General features: G+C 36.6%; 1 protein-coding gene across 2 annotated transcripts; it reads left to right on the top strand.

Annotated features, from left to right (window-relative positions):
* Positions 1-901: 901 nt before the first annotated feature.
* Positions 902-21,952, top strand: PTAR1 (protein prenyltransferase alpha subunit repeat containing 1). Of its 2 annotated transcripts, none has more exons than XM_087957801.1 (7): positions 902-1,153; positions 7,603-7,772; positions 11,916-11,982; positions 15,379-15,483; positions 16,532-16,745; positions 19,518-19,834; positions 20,695-21,952. In XM_087957801.1, the coding sequence occupies exons 1-7, from the start codon at positions 966-968 to the stop codon at positions 21,035-21,037; spliced, it is 1,404 nt and encodes a 467-aa protein (XP_087813927.1). In that variant the 5' UTR covers positions 902-965; the 3' UTR covers positions 21,038-21,952. The 2 variants fall into 2 exon arrangements, with proteins under 2 accessions (XP_087813927.1, XP_087813926.1); XM_087957800.1 differs by lacking the exon at positions 902-1,153 and adding an exon at positions 2,825-2,917.
* The last annotated feature ends 243 nt before the right edge of the window (positions 21,953-22,195 follow it).

The following is a 22,195-nucleotide window of genomic DNA, read 5'->3' as shown; positions in this document are numbered from 1 at the left end:
CTAAGCCACACCCACAGAACCTGTTGTTAAAACATTTGAATCCCACCCCTGGATAGATAGATAGAAAAGAAAGAATTCTTTATTGGCCAAGTGTGATTGGACACACAAGGAATTTGTCTTGGTGCAAATACTCTTAGTGTACATAAAAGACAAGATACATTCAGATAACAGATAATCAGAGTTGGAAGAGACCTTGTAGGTCATCTAGTCCAATCCCCCCACTGCCCAAGTGGGAGGCCTACACCATTTCTGACATATGGCAGTCCAACCTCTTATTGAAAGTCCCAAGTGAGAAGAATCATAAGGTACACTTAATAATAGTCATAGGGTACAAATATCAAATCATAGTAGGAAACAGTCAATATAGATCATTAGGATACAAGCAACAAAGTTACAGTTGTAAGTGGGAGGAGATAGGTGAAAAGAAGGATGGGAGGATTAATAGTAATAGTAATGCAGACTTAGTAAATAGTTTCGCAGTGTTGAGGGAATTATTTGTTTTATACTTGATTAAAAACTGCAATCCATGACTTTTAAAAAACGAATAACTAACTTAAAAATATCTGGAGGATTCCCCACCACCCTCAAGCAACTCCGTGGAGAAAGTATAGCGGGGCAGGGAGGCCTGGAAGGAAAGCGGGATGGCGGGAGGAATCGTTCCCCTGCTTGAGAACCCGCCACCGACCCTTCAGAGCAGGGGTCTCCAACCTTGGCCTCTTTAAGACTTGTGGACTTCAACTCCCAGAATTCCTCAGCCAGCAAAGCTGGCTGAGGAATTCTGGGAATTGAAGTCCACAAGTCTTAAAGCGGCCAAGGTTGGAGACCCCTGCTTCAGAGCATCCTTCCCTCTCACACCCAAAATCATTTCCCCCATTTCTTGTCCGTCCAGCTCCACGGCGAAAGGAGAAGGCGGTCCTTCCTCGACGGTTTCGCCGCGCTCCGCCTCGCCGAGGCCTCTGACCCGGATGCGCTTTGCTTTTTCCTCGGCCTTCCTATGCGGGACGGCGGCCGGAGCAGCAGCGAGGGCGCTGCTAGCGGTCGTAAGCTACGGTGGCAGCAGCCCGAAGATGGCCGAGTCCCCGGAGGAGGTGGCCGTGCTGGTGCAGCGGGTGGTGAAGGACATCAACAGCGCCTTCAAGCGCAACCCGCACATGTGAGTGAAAGGAGGCCTCGCCGAAGGGACGCGGGGACGGCGCCGTCTCGCCCCGCGGCTGCCTTTTTTTTTCGCCTTGAGGAGGCGGAGGCGGCTGCAGCCCCTTTGCCTCTCTCTCTCTCTGTCCTCGACGGGGGAGGGTTTGCGGGGGCTCTCGGCTGGGTTGTCCGGGCGGGTGACAAGGAGACGAGGCCGGGTTAACAAAACAAAGCAAAACACCTCCTCAGTGATTCTCCCTTTCTTCGAGAGGAGCCCAGTCTGAACTTCCAACGCTGGACGAGAGAGGAGGAACTTCAGAGTAAAAAGGCTGGAGGAGGTGGAGGACGAGCTTTGAAGTTCCCGGGGAATGGTCCGTTTACGGGATGGCACCCGTGGCCTTTGCATGGGTTTAGAGACGTGTTTAATGTTTAAAAAGGCGTGTTTCATGACGCGGGCTTCAGCAGAAGGGTCCGAGGGGGACATTCGGGTCTGCCGGAGAAGAAAAGTTGAACGTGGAGAAATCGGTTGAATTGGTTACTGGCTAACTTTGAAAGTTTTGCGCGTCTACGCGGTTTAGCGAGGCGAGATAACGTGCTTTTTGATTTTCCGAGTGGCGGTAAGCTTTCCGTTTGCAAGCTACTTCGTCTTGAACTCTAACCCAAACCCTATTTTTAAACACCGCTTGTTTCGATCTAGTTTTGCAATAGCCCGCGCTAATTGGGAGTTGATGTTCGCCCAGCGCTTTCAGGCCATTTCTTTAATTTCTTACATTTCTTTAGTTTCTTAAAGAAATTGAGAGATTAGGATGAAAGTGAAGAGGAAGAAGCTGCATGAAGACGACTAGTTCAGAGTTTTCCCCAGGAGTGGGATGTTCCAAAATACTCCAGGTTTGTGGGTGGTGCATGCATTTTTCTGAGAACATGCCTTCCAGAACAGGATGTCCATTAACAATAAGACCATCGTCCTGTTTTAGAATACAGTGCACATGTTTGGAAATGCACGTATTGCCACTCAGATTGACCTGTTCCAGGTGAAAAATTATTCAGGTAACAAAGAGCTCTGTTTTGGATATGCTTCAAATAATAATATATTGTTAGTGAAAATATCTTGCTGATGTGTCCTGGCTCACAGGTCAGAAATTTAAAGGTTATATTCCTTTACACACCCCACCTCATTTTTGCTGTTTTTAGTTCTTGAATTCTATCAACTGCCTGGAGAAATAATTTTCTTGGCAATATTTTTTTGGAAATGGTTTGCCTGTTTTCTAGGACTCAGAATTCCCCAGCCAACCTTGGCATTTGCCCCAATTATACATTTCCTTCCCCATTTATCTCCTTTAATGTTGCAAAATATAGTAGATATTCCAGTCCTTTATCTTCTTGTACATATGCCCAAAGTATAGGACTGTCTGTTCTGATCATCCATTTGTGGGAGTAGTCAGTCTTTTTTTGGCCCAGGATCTGTTTATCGATTCTCCTTACAATCCACAGCACTTGCAGTGATGTTTCTCTAGATCATGATTCAGAGAAGTACACACTTTTTTTTTTTCTGGTTCTTTTATCTTCAGTTTTCACAGCTATCTTTTAACACTAGACAAGCTTCTACTATAACTATTCCAATGTTTGTTTTCATCAGAACATCCATATCCTTTATATATTTGTCTAAGTTTACCATTGCCTTCTTCTCCAGATTTACTCTCTTGTCCAGGACACTATTCAATTTTATCTCTTCGGGGATGAAGAAAACAAAACCATCTATATTGTCTTCACTTCTTCACTGTCAACTGTGAGTTCACTGAGCATGATAGTTGACATTACTTTTGGCTTTTTAATATTAACATGGGTTTTTCAGTTTCCATTTTTGTTTCACACTGTGCTATGCTGAGCTCTTTCACATAACTCTTCTTTACATTCAGCTAATATTGCCTGAATATTTCATATTGATAAACGGTGAAAACCACTGTTTCTCCAGATTTCCTTTTTACAGTACTGTAGCATCTTGCTTGTTTCACTGTACTTCTGAAAAATAATGAGGTGTTCTGTCATTTTCATTAGCCTTATCACATTCATTTTCTAGCATAATCTGGACAGTTAAAAGGCCTGACTCCAGTCAGTGAAGCCAAGGTGAACCTCCTGAAATTATTTTATCCTCTCCATTAACCCTAGTTTGTTATTAGAGCTTATAATGCTACTTCAGTTAGAAAGTATCTGTGCATTTATATGCTTCTCTACAATAAGAAAGTTAAATAATGTCAGTCTCTTATTTCCCTCTGCCTTTTCTGAAACTTTTCTGTTCATTTGGCACTTGTCTGCATGCATAGTAATTGTATATTCTTCTTTAAAAAGTTATTAACCAATCTTTCTTTGCATGAGTTGATTCCTGAACATAGTCTTTTTTTACAAATGTAAAAAGACTTTGCAGTGCTGTTTGTACAGGATTTGGGTATAGTCTTCCATTTTTCTTTTAAACTTGTTTGGCTCTGTTAGATCTCTTCCATGTTTACTCTTAAATGCCCTACTTTAATTGTCCATTGCCGGTGGTTTTTCTGATCTTTCCCCCCACTTTTTGTTGTCATTGATTTAATCCCTTCCTGCTTGATTCTGAAAATCTGCTTTTATTCATTACTTAAATAGTCTTACTGCCCAAAACTTTCATTTTCCATCTGGTCACTTTTAGCATTTGGGAGTTTTTCCTGCTTTATTTTTCAGTGTCTTATACTTTTAATGTAAATCTTCAGGTTCTTTTTCATACAAGAAGTATATTAAGTATGTTCCTCACATTGAGTTTATATTCTGACAGCCCACTACAGTAACTTCAACCATACCAATACAGTTTTATATGGGATAATAAAAAACTGCTTGTTATTGCCTCCTTCTTTTGGATTGAGGTTGCTCTGTAAACAATAATTAAGTAAACATATTTAAATAAATTATATCCAGTAGCATTTCTAATCAGAAATAAAAATGTTTCCAGTATGTGAAGCATTGGACAATATTTTTTTCTTAGTATGTGGAATACTTATGTGTGTATTGAACTTTCATCCATACATCCTATCATAGTATTCCCAATTAGAATATGTTATGCAGAGAAGAGGAACAGAGCAAGAAATGACATACCAAAGTAATTAAAAAGACATGAGATTAAAAAAAGAAAGAACTATAATTTCTCCATACCTTTGTATCTTGGCAAATCATCCTTGTTTAAAGAACAACTCCCCCCCTCATCTGATTTACCTAATCTTGTGAATCTTTCCCTTCGTTTTATCATTCAGTCTTCCTTAATTCCTTATTTATCTCTATGATCAAACTACCTCAATATATTTCTTTCCATACTGGATATTCAATACTGTATTCAGTTCATATTCATTCAGCATCCATTCATTTTTACCACTCTTTTCAGTAATGTACTCCTTCTGTAGTCAGTTGTCTTTTTTCTTTTGATGTAGGTGATCCTTTTCCTTGTTTAAGTTTATAAGCTTCCTTTTAGGTGGAAGTATACAATTGTTTTCATTTGTTTCAATATGCATTTAGTATAAACTTTCTACAAAATTTCCTCCCTGTATAAGAAAATAACATCCATCTTTCTTCATTTTCATCATGTTTACTTGCAGCCTTACAGTTGTTTGGTATTCTTTTATAATATGAGTTTTTAGCATTTCTCTCTGCTGGCAGTGCCTTATTTAGTCCATTTCACCAACTTCTAAAACAAAATTGTTTTGCATTTTTACTGCCTCTTTTAATCTTATCTGTTGCTTACTCTCTCTGACTATATTCTTAGTAATTATGTCTTTGCATATTATACAATATCTTTCCACATGTTTTTGTAGCAATCAACTTCATAATTCTATCAGACATTTCACATCTATAGACAATTAAAACTCTCATGTGTTTTGAATCAATGTAACTAAAATCTGCTAACTTAAAAAATATATATCAGGATCCATTATTCCTGTGGACTTGTAATTTCCACTATATTCAGACCAATTTTGTTTGAAAGTTGTGGCCATTGCAGCATCCCAATGATTTCTGCCAATTTCCATAAGGAAAATCATTGGGGAACCTGTCAGGAAGTCAAAAGTTGTTCCTGCTTCTACTGTTTTTCCCTCCTGCTTGTGGTTATTCTATTTCTTATTTCTTTAAGAAAGTAAATATTGATTTATTATTGAAATTTACTTTCCACTGCAATTGTTTTTCTATTTATGATTCATACTTTTTGTAAATGATCATGGAGCATCCAGCACTGAGATTAAAAAATTTGTATGGTTAACCTAAAGTGTAATGTTCGGTCTGGTCCCATCAAAGTACACTACCTTTCTCTCAAAGGATGACCCAACAGGTTACAGGATTGTCTGGTACTTCCCATTAGCATCGTCTCCTCAGTTCTAGGTTATAGTGTGGAGGTTTTCTTTCTTTTCTTTTTTCTTTTGATATCCCTCTTTTGGTTGTCTTAAAGCTTGGTTTTGTCATCAGGCATTAGAACCTGGATTTGTGGTAAAGCTAAACAATGTGTTGATTATTTTTAATGGGTTTTCATACATCTCAGTTGTGGATTGTGTTGGATGGATTTTTTAAAACTTCGAATACTTAGCGGGTTTTGCATTTTGCTTTTTTATACTTTTTTTAAATTGCTCTGAGCTGCTCAGAATCACATAGTTGAGAAGGGCAGCTATATACATTGAAATAATAAATGTCTTGTGGATAAGCTGATCCTTAAATGTTTAACTAATATATGGAAAATGGGCTGCCCTGGATAACCCAATCTTGACATTTTTGTATGTTTTAATTTTCACAATTGGCTTATGCATGGGTGGCACATTTTTCATGCTGTTGTGTTTAAAAATTCTTGAGTTATTGTATCTGCAATTATTGTATCTAGGTGGGCTTATACGAAAGAGTATAGAGGCTATATAGGTAGTTTTAGTTTACTTTATTGTCATTGCACCTCATACAATTAAATTAGATACCATCTTCAGTGTACATTATGACTATGAAAATAAACACAAATACACATCCTTCACATTCTATACATTGAATTGAAAACCCCTGATATTGCATTAATATTGCACTATACAGTAGAATTCAATAGAATTACTGCCCTGGGATAGAAGCTGTTTTTCAGCCTATTTGTCATTTTTTTATTATCTTGTACTGTCTGCCAGATGATAATAGTTCAAAAAAAGGGTGCCCAGGATGAGGTGAAGGAACAATCCAGCCTACATAGTATCTGCTAGGTTCATCCATGGATAAATCAAACCCAACTCTGGGGTGTATTTTGCCACCTAAAACTCTCACGAATATATAATGAAATATCAGAGTCCCCTTTGATAATTTATCGAGTGAGTCTCAATAAGTAGTTTACCATAAGGAGAATATGAGGATAAAATGAGTTAGAAATGATACATGCCAGGTGATTTTTGAAAGGTTAAAATAAAAATAAATGTAATTAAAAATATCTGCTGTGTAGTTATGATTTTTTTATTCCTAAGCAGAATTTTCAAATTCTTCATGTTTAATTTGTCAATTTCCTTTTGAAATAAATGAAGTAATCAAAAGAATCAAATAATGGCAATTAAACCGCATATAGTGTGAGAAATTTCCATGAGTAATGAACTGGATAATGGGCTTTGTCATAATACTACAGAAAACACTGAAATAAGTTATCGGGATGTAAATGCTGTTTATTCAGTGAGAATACTTGAAAATAGAAATGCCTAGACTTTACAAAATGGGTTAGTGATCTGCATTCATTTCTCACCTGCCAATTTTATGCAGTTTTAGGGAAAATTTTATTTTCTAGTATAGTCATATTCTCTTTCCCAGGCATATTTAGAATACAATAAAGCTTTTTTATTGCTGTATTTACAACATTTTAGAGCTTCCATTAAATATATATACAATTACAGCTTTATGATCCTCTGAGCACTTGCCATAAAACTGTCCTGAAAAAATCAACATATATAAGATACTGCTATTAATTACATAAAAAGAAACATTTAAATTGGTTCATTGGAAGGAAAACAAATTATGTAGGCAGAATAAAGTGGATAGAGCCATGGGTAGCATTAGCATTAGATCCTGCCATGTTATATAGCACATCGGGCAACAAGGGATCTCCAGTATTTTTGGTTTTGGTGAATACTTCAGTGTCTTTTCATATATTAACTTTAGAATCTTCAAGTCTTCCATGAACATTCTTCACTGTGTATTTCAAGATGTCCTCTTGGTGGTCATTTGGCATCTGGGGTTGGGGATCCATATCATTGCCATCTTTTGAGATTCTAGGGTTAGGGTTAGAAGAATATGACCTGCAAGTTGGAATCTTCTGTGCGCGACAATGTTATTTGGTCTGCAGGAGAAACTCTTTTGGAGCACTTCTTCATTAATAAGTTAGTAGGCTAGTGGTTAATGCAAAAAATGGCAAATCTGATGAAAGGAAGGTATAGTTAATCTATTTTTTATTATTATTTTAAGAGATGAAATTGGATTAATCCCGTGCCCCGAAGCCAGATATAATCGAAGCCCAATAGTTCTGGTTGAAAATAAACTTGGAGTGGAAAGCTGGTGTGTCAAATTTCTTTTGCCTTATGTTCATAACAAGCTTCTTCACTACAAACTAAGAAAGCAGTGGTTCAACAAAGAAGGTAAGTCACTCCATAAAGTACAAAATATTGCTGTCATGAAAGCTTTTCCTAGCTCATTGTCATGTCACCTATTCCTTCTTGTAAAAATAACCTAATCATTCCCAGCTATCCTCAGGGGAATCTTTCTGAATTCTCAACAAATTTGCAATTGAAAGCATGATTGCATGATTAATATTGTACATAGTTGTACCCTTTTTATACGCTAAAAAGAATCAGTGGAATAATCAGTGGCCTTTTAGCATAGTATTCACTCATCAATACTCTAGGTTATACTTTGTGTATATGATTGCCGGAAACAGCACTGCAGCTGAAGAAATAAGGAATGATCTTGTAAAGCAACTAGAGTTTTAATATTTTGAAAATTGTTTTGAAAATTGGCAAGGCAGGCACCTAAAGCATTTGCCATTAACCACTTGCAGGCATTCCTTGACTTTCAACCATTTGTTTAATGACCAGAGGTACAATGGCATTGAAAAAGGTGGTTTATAACCGGTCTTCACACTTAGAACTGTTGCAGCATCCCATAGTCCTATGATCAAAATTTGGGCACTTAGCGGTTGATATGTACTTACGATGGTTGCTATGTTCCAGGGACATGTGCCTAACTACCCTTTCCACCACCATCCCTGGAAAGGAGACTGGAGTGAAAATAGTACGTAATGATTGGGTCCAGCAGTAGCGTTTTGGGAGGCTGTACTACATCCTCCTTCATAGCTGATGGGACTACCTCTCCCGTAGAGGAGAGCATATGCATCCCATTACAGATCACCTTCTGGGCAGCCTGAACATATCCAGGCCTTCCTACTTTAAAGAGTTTTGTTTATTGACTAGCCTTTTCAAGAGACGAACAATACATTTCTTGGAATTCTAGTTCCTTTTAGGGCAGGGGTGTCCAACCTTGGCAACTTTAAGACTTGTGGACTTCAACTCCCAGAATTCCTCAGCTGGCTGAGGAATTCTGGGAGTTGAAGTCCACAAGTCTTAAAGTTGTCAAGGTTGGACACCCCTGTTTTAGGGTTTCATGTCAAGACGGATTGGATATACTCTGTTTTTTTTACTCAGTCAGAATAAAATAAGAGTCCTTTGTTTTAACAGTTCTTCATTGGACCCATTTCTCAAGAGCACTAGATAATACTGATGATATGTTTCTAGGCCAGTCCATAGTGAAAGTGAAAGGGATTTAATCAAGCTTCTCTCCTTGAGATGAAGAAGGCCACTTGTCTAGAGAGGAGGAAGGAGAAGTTTGAAGCGAATAGATGCTTCCCAAAAGAATTTCAACTGATTTATATGAACCATTCATAGCAGTAGAGGATCGTTATGCTTCATGTGAACAGCCACCCTCTCTCTCTCAAGGGTTTTTTCCCCCTACCGAATTAAAATACAGTATTCCCAGAGGATAGAGACAATTTGGGAATAACTACTGTTTTACCACACTTAGAAGCAAGGGAAGGTAAAATTAGAAAATCCAACCCGCCCATTTCAAGGAAAAGAAAATAAGCCTCTGAGTTCCCATCTCTCATTTTCATTTCTACTGTCAGCAAGAAAGTGATAATAATGATGTCTAAGGCAGAGGTCTCCAACCTTGGCAACTTTAAGACTTGTGGACTTCAACTCCCAGAATTCTCCAGCCAGCATAGCTGGCTGGAGAATTCTGGGAGTTGAAGTCCACAAGTCTTAAAGTTGCCAAGGTTGGAGACCTCTGGTCTAAGGGACAAACTTGCTTTTTAATGCCTAATTTGTTGCTGAAAACATTTGTCATCCCAGTTGGCAAGAGTGTGGAAGCTAATAAAGAATAAAGAATAAATAAATAATAATAAAGAATAAAGAAATGGCCCAAATGATAGTCTCTTTCCTAAATCTCCTCTCCCCCTCCATAGAGCCACCCCCAAATTTATCAAGCAGAGCCGCAGAGAGGAAGGAACATTTCTTTCTTTTTAATGCCAATTGAGAAAATGGAGACCTGATTGTTAGCCTTGATTTTAATAATACTTTAAACAGATTTAATTTTATGTTGACTTTAATCTATTTAAATAGAGATGCTAGTAAACTTTATAAATACAGATGTATCACTATTTGTATTGCTTGTTGCATTTTATCTTGATCGTGCTGATTAAATGGAAAGTGTGCTATATTATCCCATCTTGTAGTATTGTAAGATAACATGCTGTTCCTGCTGTGATATATACAGTGTACAGGCTTCATGGGCCAATCAAAATATATTTTATTAATATTTTTGAGAGAAATTGTTACTGTATTTAGGAGGGTACAAAGGTCATGCATCAAATGAGTAAGGAACTATTTAGAAAAAAATAATGAATTCAAACATGTAATGTAATTTATATAATAAATTCTCTGGCAGGGCTCCCCAACCTCCAGGCCATGGCCCACTTGAGCCTTTTGGAGCCGGACCACAGAATTGGTGGGCAATCATGCATGTGCGTCCCCAGTTGCAGGAGCAGCAGGCACCACATGCACGTGTGTTCCATTTGCGTGAGCGGCAGACACACGTCTGCTGGTTGTGCAAATGGACCTATGCATGCTTGCCTGCCACATGTGGGGGGCCATCCCCTCTTCCTCCATTCCACAAAGCTGAAAAAGTTGGGGAACTCTGTGGGGTCTGACTTTTGGTGCAATCTATATTATTTATGTTGACATATGTATTTGTTGCACCAAATAATCATTGTACAAATTGCATGCATTAATGTAATAAAAACAGAATGGATGTTGTATTTTTTCCAGTACTATAAATTGCTTGTTGACATTTATGATAAGAAACTAAATTAAAATCATAAAGACCCCCTGTGGTTTTGCTCAAATCTTGCCTGACTGTATGAACATATAATCTAACTTTCCTTAAAAATCTAAAAGAGTAAGCCATAAATAGACCTGTGAAGGTTATGCTTAGAAACCCAACTGACTGATTCTTGGGAAGATGAAATGAAATAGAAATGCTTTACTGAAGAATTGCCTGTAGAAATTTATTTGTTTATGTAAATTTCCTTTTGTTGTATATCTTCTGATAAGAAACATCATTTCTTTGAAGTTATCTGCTGCAATATCATTTCACAACTATAGGTTGTTTTCATATTAGTTCTCACAATTTCAAATTGTAATGAAGCCGTAGTTATATATGAAATTACTCAAAAGGATATGGATATATATATATATATATATATATATGTATGTATGTATGTATGTATATATGTATATATGTATATATGTATGTATATACATATATATATAACTCAAAGAGGGTAGATGTTTCCATTATAAAATAAAATCTTTCTTTTTTAACACAATTTTCTCTTGTTTTTGCTATTGCATCCCATAACATGCTGTGTTATTTTTCCATAACATGTAACCTCTAAACAGCATTTTGTTTGTTTGTTTTCTTTTGTCACTTTCTATATCGGCAATGTCCTTCCCTTGTCTGTTCTGTACATCCTGCTTTCTCTCTTAAACTGTTGCCAGTAGAATCTTCACGCAGTGCCATCTTTCTTTTTCTTCCTCTTTTTTTTTTCTTTCTTTCTTTCTTTCTTTCTTTCTTTCTTTCTTTCTTTCTTTCTTTCTTTCTTTCTTTCTTTCTTTCTTTCTTTCTTTCTTTCTTTCTTTCTTTTTTCTCTTTTAGTTTGCTGTTTTCATAATGTACTTGCACCCCAAAGGCATTGAGTTCTATAATACAATAAAAGCTGTTTACATGGTGAGGAAGCTTTTAAGTTTCAACTGAACAAGAATAATATTTTCACTCTTTCTTTTTAATGTGATTTTGATGGACTTTGGCTCTTTTTCATGTGAAATTGATTAATTGCATTATTTATTGTGTTGCTAACATGTCTGATGTTTCTACTTTCTATCAGAACATAAGAGCCTTTAATCTCCCAAATATTGCCAAACTCTTAACTCCTAGTATCATATTTCAGATGTTTTGATACAGAATATTTGGTACATAATTTGGGATAAATGTTCCAAATCTCATACAATTTCAAAGGGTTTAAAAGAAGGGATAAGAATCTCATCAACATTACACAAACACAAATAACAGAGAGAAAAAATCACATATAAAGTATAAGGCTAAAAAAAATTGCCCCATAAATGTATATATGCCTTTTCATAAAATATTTATTCCTCTTTATCTCTATTTAGAATTGATAGATATCACGTGTACCTTGTTGTTGCTGAACCCAGATTTCACTACAGCATGGAATGTAAGGTAAGATTAGTAAATACAGATATAAAGACTTCTGCTGATAGCCTCATGTTTTAGGGTATGATTTCATGGATTCCATTCTTCTCTAACTTCACACAAGGCTGCTTTTGAGTAACCATATATGTTATGTATTACAGAAAATCTTATTTCATGTATAATGATTTTTAAATCAGTACCTCTGTTCAGGGGTGGGATTCTACCAGTTTGGACCTGTTTGGGTGAACCAGATATTAAATAGTGCAATATTGTATTTTATTTATCAACAATTTTAAAGAGCCTTTTGAATATAGAACTCTCAAAGCAATATGCAAAGCAAATTGTCAGCCCTGCTAGATAGGCCAGACTGGGAAATAACTACACTGGAAGGCTAAAAATACTGTTATTGAGATGAGCTATAACAACAAAATCTTGCAAGTCTGATTATGCTTACCTTGTAGTCCTCCTTCTTAAACTTTGGTGAATTTGAGAGACATCTGCCTGAGTGATTTCCAAATGCTGCCTCCTTGTTCTCATGCATATACAAATTTATAAATCCTCACCTTTTTTAGAAACCTATTACGTAAAACTGATGATGTTCAATTGTACATGGATACTGCAGGTCAAACTAGATATGATATAATTTGGAAGCTATAAACCTAGGGCTAAAAGTCTCAATAAATAAAACAAGCTCGAGCTTAATCCTAGCAAATTGGAGTTATTGTTTCTTCAAAAATATCTTGGTTCTGAGGTGATGCTTGTATTAGGATTGCAATCCCTCTGTAAGAGTACGTTCTCTTGGACCCATGTCTCCTACAATAGCAGGTTGGGAAGCCTTGGACCAGCTAAGTCTTGTGTGCCAGTTGTTGCCCTTTTTGGATCAAGATGCCATAGGTCAATGATTTTTGTTTTTATGACCCACAAGATAAGATTATCATTAGGATGCTCTACATGGAGCTGTTAAAAATGACTTTGGAAGCTATAGATAGTACAAAAGGTAGCAGCCAAGTAGCTACCCTAAAATGTTTTATATCTCCAGTATAAATAAAAACCTAACATCTATCTTTTCAAATATATTTTTGGGGAGTCCAATACACCCTAAATATAACTTTTTCATGAATCAATCTTGGTCTCAAATCTGTAGATACCATTTTAACAGTTTTAAGAACGTGAATTAATGGGACTTGCAAGAAATCCCAGGTCTTCAGGCCATGTTTTGAGATATCCTAGAATTGTCCACTTTTAAATTATTCTTGAGTTTTTGATAAGAGATACATTAAAGGTCAGGAAGAGATGCTGAATAATCTGTCCAGTGAAAGATGAACACAGGCATGAAGGCAGAACACAATAATTATATGAATAAAAAGATTGAATCTGAATCCTGCAACATTGGCTTTTGCTACTTGTAATAAAATAACTCAATGATGGATTGAATATATGCTTTCTCACTAAGTCTTCAGATTTGATCTGTAATCACTACTTTAAATTCTGATCACCACTGTGAAGACAGACCCTGCATTTTTCATTCACCTTCCAAGAGATTATTAAGATTCATTTCTTGTATTATAGTTTATTTTCATATGCTAATTAAGACTAATACAAGAGTTAAATTGTGTTTTAAGGGGTAATCATTTGTACGAAAAATGGGGGAAATAATCAGAACTTCCATATTATAAATCATTCAGTTTCATGTTCTACTGAAATAGATTGATAGAATATATTGTAAAAATGTCATTTTTGCATCTTAGTTTAATTTTAGTTTTGTAATTTTGATGTGTCAGTTTTTAAATAATTTGTAAATAGTGATTAATGTTATTTACATAAGCCTGAATTATTTATTCATCTACCTGAAAAATTGCATATCAGAAATTGTACTCTGTTGTGAATGCACATTGGAGGTTATATGCCAGTTGTCAGCCGTAGATTGCTAATGTATTGCATGAATGCTACTTAGCCCGCTTCATTTATTTCTATATTTTAATACATGGAAGAGTATAGAAAATAATGATACCTGAAGCAGTTCTAATTAGGAGACCAGTGATTAGTGAAAAGAATAAGAGAGCATTGAGAGATCAATGGAAGAGGTTTCCATTAATTTAATTTATTCCATTTGCTTATATCTAGAGTCGATGTTGTCTTGCTATACAGTAGGTATCACCATACCTGTCTTAATCTCTTCTTGTATTATTACTTCATAGATTTTTTTAATCCTGTTCAGAGAAATGCCATCTGGGTACTAGAGGACTGTGGGGAAAGATTGGTTGTCTATGCTGTTGCCTTTGAGAGGATTGTGTTACCTACTTGGATTTAACATGGTGTTTGGTTTGATTTTTGAGGCTTCGTAAAAGTAAAGAATCTCATTTTATACCCTTGTGGCAGATGGCATGGTTTAATATTGCAACAGCAAATGATGGTGTTTCCACATTTGAATCCACTTATGCTTCTTGAAAATGGAAGATGATGCAAATAACCATTGCATCATATTGTCCGAAACTGCGAAAATAATGCAAGTAGGACAGAATAAGAGACGTCACTCCCTGCCACATCCTTCACTGAGGATTTTACCCAGGATGTACCTCTTTCCAAATGTTAATGCTATTAATTGAAAGAAAGGAATTTGAGGAGGATATCCTACTCTTCTTTTGATTAGAGTTCTTACAGGAAAGCTGTTGGTTATCTTGTTACCTTTCCCCATTAAAGGGGAAGGATAGAAGCATAAAGATAAATCTCTGGGGGACAGCTAGCCATGCTGAAGAGGGGGCATGGCCATGGGCTGAAAATGGGGTCATAGGATCAACTTTGGGGGACACCTTTTGTGATCTTCTGACAAGCAAAGTCAACGGAAAAGCCAGATTCACTTAACAACTGTGTTACTAACTTAATAGCTGAAGTAATTCATTTAACAACTGTGGTAAAAAAAGAAAGGTTATAAAATGGTGCAAAACTCACTTAACTATCTCACTTAAGAACAGAAATTATGATCATAAGTGGAGGACTCCCTGTATATTGTTATGAAGCACTTCTTGCATATTAATTGCAATTTTCATCTTGAAATCTGTGTGTGTATGTGTTCAATTATTAGAAAAACATAATTTAGTATTTAGAAACACACAATTACTACATTCTTATATGAAGAAGACTCCCTTCCGGGCCATTGTCTGCTGAGTCCAGGGGGTCGGAACAATGAATCTGGCTAATGGCTTGGCAGCACAGGACATGTCCTCCTGGCCATCTTCCTAATCTGACAATGACTCTTCAGGCCAGGCCAGGGCACATGGTTGTGAAGTTCTAATATTATAAATCTGATGTTTCTTACTAATGTTTAAATAGGTACACGGTGGGTATCATGTATCATTACTTTTATTAGGAAGCAAGTGCTTGGCAAATTATCTTTAGTAGCTGTGTCTTTGGTTTTTGTTTCAGAAAAGAATTGATATTGTCTGGCACTTTAAACCCCATTAAAGACTTACATCTTGGGAAATTAGCACTAACTAAGTTTCCAAAAAGTCCAGAAACATGGATTCATAGGTTTGTGGTTTTACTTCTTTATATTGAAATACACATTTGTTTATTTCTGTGAGATCAGTGGTAGATGTCATCTGAGAAAAAAGGAAAGCATTAGACAGATCTTTGCTTTGCTGTAGAGTATTTGCGTGTGTGTTTGTGTGTGCACATGTGTTTGTGTGTGCACATGAGCATTTGCACCAAAACAAATTCCTTGTGTGTCCAATCACACTTGGCCAATAAAAAATTCTATTCTATCCTATTCTATGCACACACATATACATATTTCCATTGTGTACGTATTTCTGAATTGTTTGTAGCTACCCAATAAATTAATCTTGTAATCATAGCTAAAAAACAAAATTCTCAAAAACAAATTCTGAATTTTAAAGTAGGAAAAAAAGTCAAAGCAGGAAAGTATAAAGAAGTAGTAAGTTATATGAGTTTGTTTAATATTGTAAAAAAAGGATGAAAAATATATCTTAGGTTAGAAATTTAGAATTGTTTTGCTTCCATTGTATACAAGAATTGTTAACCTGTATGTAGCTCCTTTGTTAATCCTTTTAAATGAATAGTAAAATAAAGCAGGAAGCCATAAGTAACCATCATAGCTAAACCAGGAAAAACCTAGCATTTTGTATATATAGTTTTAAATATTTGCTCTGCATATGAAATAAATTTAAAACGAAGGAGTTTATACATCTGTATGTGGTTTGCTAAAATCATGACATCCTAAGCTTGGGGTTTAATATGTGTATGGTTAGTATTCAGGACTTATTTGTCAGTTTTTATAGGACTTATTGCCACAAAACAGGAAGTTACTGGTTGGAACTATTAACAAAATAATTTCATTATCTTAGGTAATGTTTTATAGTATAATTGAACTTCTTTTCAAATATTTATTTTTGTTATTGAGAAATTTTATATGGCCGCCCGACTAACTCATGGTGACTCTGGGATCGGGAGGAATATAAATATCCTTATGTGCTGTATTAAGAACTCATTTAATGACATAATGAATAAAAATGTTTTCATTAAATTGGCTTTCACACTTTCAATTCTGCACAATCAGACGATGGGTTCTGCAACATTTACTCCAGGAAAACTCCTTGCCCACTCTTGTGACTAAAGGGAACTTAGAAGCATTACCCACAGAAAAAATGCAGCGGCTGGTGAAAGAAGAAATGGATGTTTGTTGTGACGCTGCTGGACGATATCCAAGTAATTATAATGCCTGGTCCCATCGTATCTGGGTGTTACAGAATTTGGCAAAGCTCAATACAAAGGTATGGATGCAATAGAAGTTCTATAAATGTTTGTTTGCACATTTCTTGAAAATGTTTGCACTGAATTCAATTAAGCATGACTAATAAGTATTTGGGGCAGTAAGAAAATAATAAAAAGAATTGAGCTAATTCATTCAAAAAAATAGATTAAAGCTGAAGTCACCTGGCGTTCTGACCTCCTTTGACGGAAATCAGTAGAAAAGCAAAATAGGATGAAAACGAAGGCTTCTATGAAAATGGCAGGGCTTTTCGCCATTCTTGTTTGAGCCTGGAAGTTAACCAAACCTGGTTAGTCCTAGAATTTGTGGTTCTTTACCTTTTCTTCACCATGGACCCTCTTTAAATATTTTTTTGCTGCCACAGATCATAGCCCTAGACCCCAAGACTTAATTCAAGATTTAAATGATAACATTTCTTCAAGACTTTGTAGACCCCCCGAGATCGCATCACGGTTCCCCAGCAGTCCATGGACCACAGGTTGAGAACCACTGGGATTAGGGAATTCCAAGGCTTTAAGATAAACAGAGAAGTTGAAAAATTCCAGAAGAAATTACTTTTGTGAAGTTGCCCTCTCTATGTCACAAAATGACATAGATTTGTGAATGAAGTAACTAGGGGTCAAGCTCAACATGAGGGCATATTTATTGTTACCAGTTTTTGTTCAGCAGATATTTAAATGCTATTTATTTTCATATCTATGATCTTAAATTTAAATATGAGAACCAATTTGATGAAGTGGTTAAATCACCAGGTTAGAAACCAAAAGATCATGAGTTCTATAGTCCCACTTTAAGGCACAAAGCCAGCTGGATGACCTTGGGCATCCATTGTCTCTCAAACCACTTCCGAAAATCTTGCCAAGAAAACCTCAGGGACTAGTCTAGGCGTCAACATTGACTCAAAGCTATAAAAAGTAGAGGGAGAAGTATATGTCAAAACAATGTATCATAAAAATGCAAATTATAAATATATATATCAGTATAATTTCAAAGAGATCATGTACTTTAGAAACACCATAGTATAATTTATGGGTGCCTTTCAGATTATCTAAGCTTATCCTGGTTTAATGGGTTAGCATGACATTAAACAACTGGAATCTTGCTCACAAATTTTCAAAATACGTTATTAACAAAAACAGAAATGCCTATTACAAAACAGCTGATTCCTCCTTTTTGAGAGTTATCCAGAGTGTCCTCTAAAGCAGCGGTCGCCAACCGGTGGGCCGCGAGAAAATTTTGGTGGGCCGCAGAGAAATCTCACCCCCCAGGGCACCCCCACAAAGCAATTAATCTAGGCTGCTCAGAAACACAAGGCTGCGCTGCCCACATGGCCCGCAGGAACCTTCCCCGCCCACTCACTGTTTAACCTGGTAAACTTGCCTGCTAAATTGCTATTTTTCCTTTTTCTGACCATCATCTGTTCTGCTGTGCCAGGAGATTTAGATTAGCTAGGAAGCAGGAAATGGTTGGATTTCTTGCTTTCTAGCTAGTCTTTAGATCTTCGGCTCAGCACAGCCAAACCTCCCTTAGGAAGGTTTGCTTGCAAGCAAATTCAGTGCAGACTCACGGCAAGCAAATTTGAGAGACTGAGCTAGCCGATGGCAGCTAGATAGATCACTGAATGATTCTGTGAGCAACTCAATCTGCCTGCTTTGCCTGATTTTGAGTAAAAGTTGCTGTTTTTTTAAAATAAAAAATTCAATATTTACATGCATGGTGTGTTGTGAGTTAATTTTGTGAGTTTGCTTGCAAGCAAATTTTATGTGACAGACTGAGCTAGCCAATAGCAGATAGATAGATCTCTGAATGAATCTGTGATTCTGTGAGCAACTTAATCTGCCTGCTTTGCCTGATTTTGGGTAAAAGTTGCTCTTTTTTTATAAAAAAATCAATATTTATATAAATATTTATAATATTTACATACAAGCCATGCCCAACCGTCACATGACCACCAAGCTACACCCACAAATTAGGCCACGCCCAAAGAACTGGTTAGTGGTCCCTGGGATCTAAAATTATGAGTTTGGTGGTCCCTGAGGTCCAAAACGCTGGCGACCCCTGCTCTAAAGTGAATTCTGTGAACCAATTGGAATTTGTCACATCAGTCTTAAAATCTTAAAGTAAAATATTCTTACCATATTTAATAATCAGCCAGATGTTTAGACTGGATTTAGCATTTTTGTCTACCTAAGGAGTCCTATCCAAGGATCTGGGATGGGTAGATGTTGCATTTCATATAATAACAAAAATGTAATCCCATAACAGGTGGGATAAAATGGGAGCCCTAGATAGGGTAGGGGGTCAGTTCTAATAAAGTACAGTAGGGAAATATGGAAATAGTGCTGGTTAAGGATTGAGTGCACGTATGTGCAACCTTTAGGGATTATTGCCAGTTACGATGAAGAAACATGACGGTGATAGGGAAATTCTTCTGTATGCCAGAAAAAATTGATACACCAGCATTGGTTAAGGAGAAGGAAGTAAGAAGCAACCCACATCAATTGGTGCTCTTCCTTCCTCTTAGGCTAATTCAGATTTCTCATTGCTCACCTTTCCCAAATAATTAAATACGTTTGGATAGCATTTGTGTAAATTTTGCTTTTTTTAAAAAATTTGGCTGTGTTTTGTTTTCCATGTTTTAGTGTGTATCATACACTTCTTGCAATAAATCCACAGAAGTCCATAGTTTAGAGTACATTGTCATAAAGAAAAATCTGAAGCTGATTAGTGTTTATGTTGAATACTTCATTCTGTTTATGTTTTTAATCCTCAGATTCTTCTTGATGAACTTTCTTCCACTAAACACTGGGTCTCCATACATGTTTCAGACCATAGTGGATTCCACTACCGTCAGTTTCTATTAAAATCTTTAATAGTCAGAACTGGGACTGATTGTATTATAAAGTTATTTGATCACCCAACCAATCAACAAACATCCTGTTTTCCAAAAGATGAAGCAGATGAAGGTGCAGAAGCTTTTTGCATGGAAAAGCAACTGCCAGATCACTCGTTGTATCTGAAAGAGGAAATAGAGCTCTGCACTGATTTAATTAACACTTATCCAGGACATGAAACATTGTGGTATCACAGGTAAGAATATTTAAAGAACAGAAGAATGAAAGGGACGATTATCCCATTCAAATCTGATGCACTTTATTCCAAGTCAGGTTTCCCTTTCTGGTGTCTTGTGAATTCCCCCTCTAAATTCCCAATCCTCTAGAACAGTGGTCCCCAACCTTTTTTGTACCAGGGACCAGTTTCACACAGAAACACTTTTTCAAGGACCAGGTAAGGGCGTGAAGGTTCCAATAACAAAAACCTTAATCAATGCTGGGTGTTTTGTCTCCATGTGGCGGCGCAGTTTTGATGGTTTCATGGCTTCATCATTGTCTCGTTTACCCTTTCCAAAAAAACTCTCCAGTGAACTCTGTTTCTGGCTCATTTTGCGAGGGCTAGCTTGCATTGCTGATGCAGGATAAATACGCGCCAAAGAGTCAAGTTAGGTGAGGGTGGAAGTGGTTGTCTTTCAAAATAAGACACCCGGAAGCAAAAACATATTTTTATATATATTTTAATCACGATTATTCATTCTTTGTGGCCCGGTACAAAATGATCCACGGACCGCTACCGGTCCGGGGCCCGGTAGTTGGGGACCCCTGCTCTAGAACAAGTTTGTTGAGGATGTATGAAGAATACAGTAATGAGAATATGATCCATCAGCAAGGTAAATTCTGCTGACAGATGGACAAAAGTATACAAATATTGTTTCTTATTCAGGGAATTCACAGAGTGTTTAGCTATAGTATTCAGACATTATTTACAAAATGTAGGTTATGTTTGATTGGAGCTTCGTCCTTCAAACTGTCTGTTACGCTCTATATTTAGAAGAGGGACAGAACATGTTAAAAGACATAGAAGTTTGATTCCATATGTCTTTTTGTTCTTTACAGACGTCAAGTCTTCTACCTTCAACACCACTTAAAGAAGTGTCCAATTCCAAACATCTGGTCATCAGCTTCAAACAATAGTGATGGAACAGTTAATAATTCACTTCCTCATGTTACAACTGGCCATACCACACAAGACATGGATGTTGACAGCTTAACGGAATGCAACAAACAAGGCTACAGTCAAGAAACCAAGCGCCTGAAGCGTGCTCCTATGCAGGACTGTATCAACGTGGAAGAAGAATATAAGTTCATTGATCACGTTTTGTCTACGTGTAAGGAGGAGGATCAGGCAAGGTTTGCAAGTTCATATAGAAAATGGCTAGTGTCTTTTCTAGGCCAGTGAAGATCTTTTAAAACTCTTTAGGGTCTTTGTTTAGTGCAATATCTTCTTTACAGACAGGTGTACTTAGGACCCCTGGCACTTTTCGCCCTTCTGTTATTCCTGCCACTGCTAAACTTCATTTACTGATGTTGGGTTTAGTTCTATTTATATTTTTAAAAGCCACTTTGTTAATTTTTATGGATCTTTGTAGGATAGCTCCACCTAAAAAGGAACTGTTTGGTGTTAATATAAATTAAGTGCAAATTTTAAAGTCACTAATATAACTGGAGTAATAGGAAAACAGAAAGGTAGATCTACTGGTGAACAATGATTTCATTCCTAAATACCTCATCCATAATAAATGCACCTATTCAAAGTCATTGGTCAGTGAAAACAGTGGAAAATCGTTCAGCATGACAATGTCAAAATGGTTTTGAGTACGAGTCTTCATTTTATAATTGCATTGCATCACTACTCTTCTGAACTCTTTTTATTTCACATTTGAATTGCTCTGATAATCTTACAGTCCGATGACTTTTTATTTTTATTATAGTGAAAGTGGGATATGGTTATGTGAAATAGTTTTGTAAAAAAAAAAAGTCCTAAACTAAAACTAACTAGTTCAATATAAGAACATTGGTATTTAGGGTTTTTTCTGGCTTTTGTGAATTTGGAGGCTTTCATGAATTTGAAGGTTGGAAGATATGAAAATGTAAGATGATGACCAAGGAACAAACTTCTATCTAATCAGATCCCTACCTGCAATTTTCCTTGGCACATGCAGATTTTTTTCATTCCTAAAATATACAGTGTTTCATACTTGGATTTTTATTGTAAGTGATGATATAAATGATAGATACAGGATATGATAAACAATGCTGACCATCAATGTTATCTTTGTAAGGATGTTTCACTTAATGGACAATCCACCATGCACTGGGACTTATTCATCTTTCATTTAATGCAACAGGACCATACATGGTTCCTTTGCAAGACCCATTTAAACCTCTTGAGAAAGTACAGTGCTCAACAAAATGATTTGCTTGTTTTGAGTTTTCTTCAGGTTATCCACGTAAATGCGGACAGAAAAGAAGAAAATGCAGAGGCAAGAGTAAGCAGGTTGTTTATGATGGGGAAGACAATTTCTTTTGTGCTTCAGCTGGGCTGAGTTTGTGAAGG

The sequence above is a fragment of the Notechis scutatus genome, chromosome 2, assembly GCF_049901735.1.
Source record: "Notechis scutatus isolate UNSWTSFEM ecotype Mainland chromosome 2, rNotScu1.2, whole genome shotgun sequence".
Classification (NCBI taxonomy): Eukaryota; Metazoa; Chordata; class Lepidosauria; order Squamata; family Elapidae; genus Notechis; species Notechis scutatus.
Note: the sequence above shows the minus strand (reverse complement) of the source record. Positions and strands in the feature narration are given on the sequence as shown.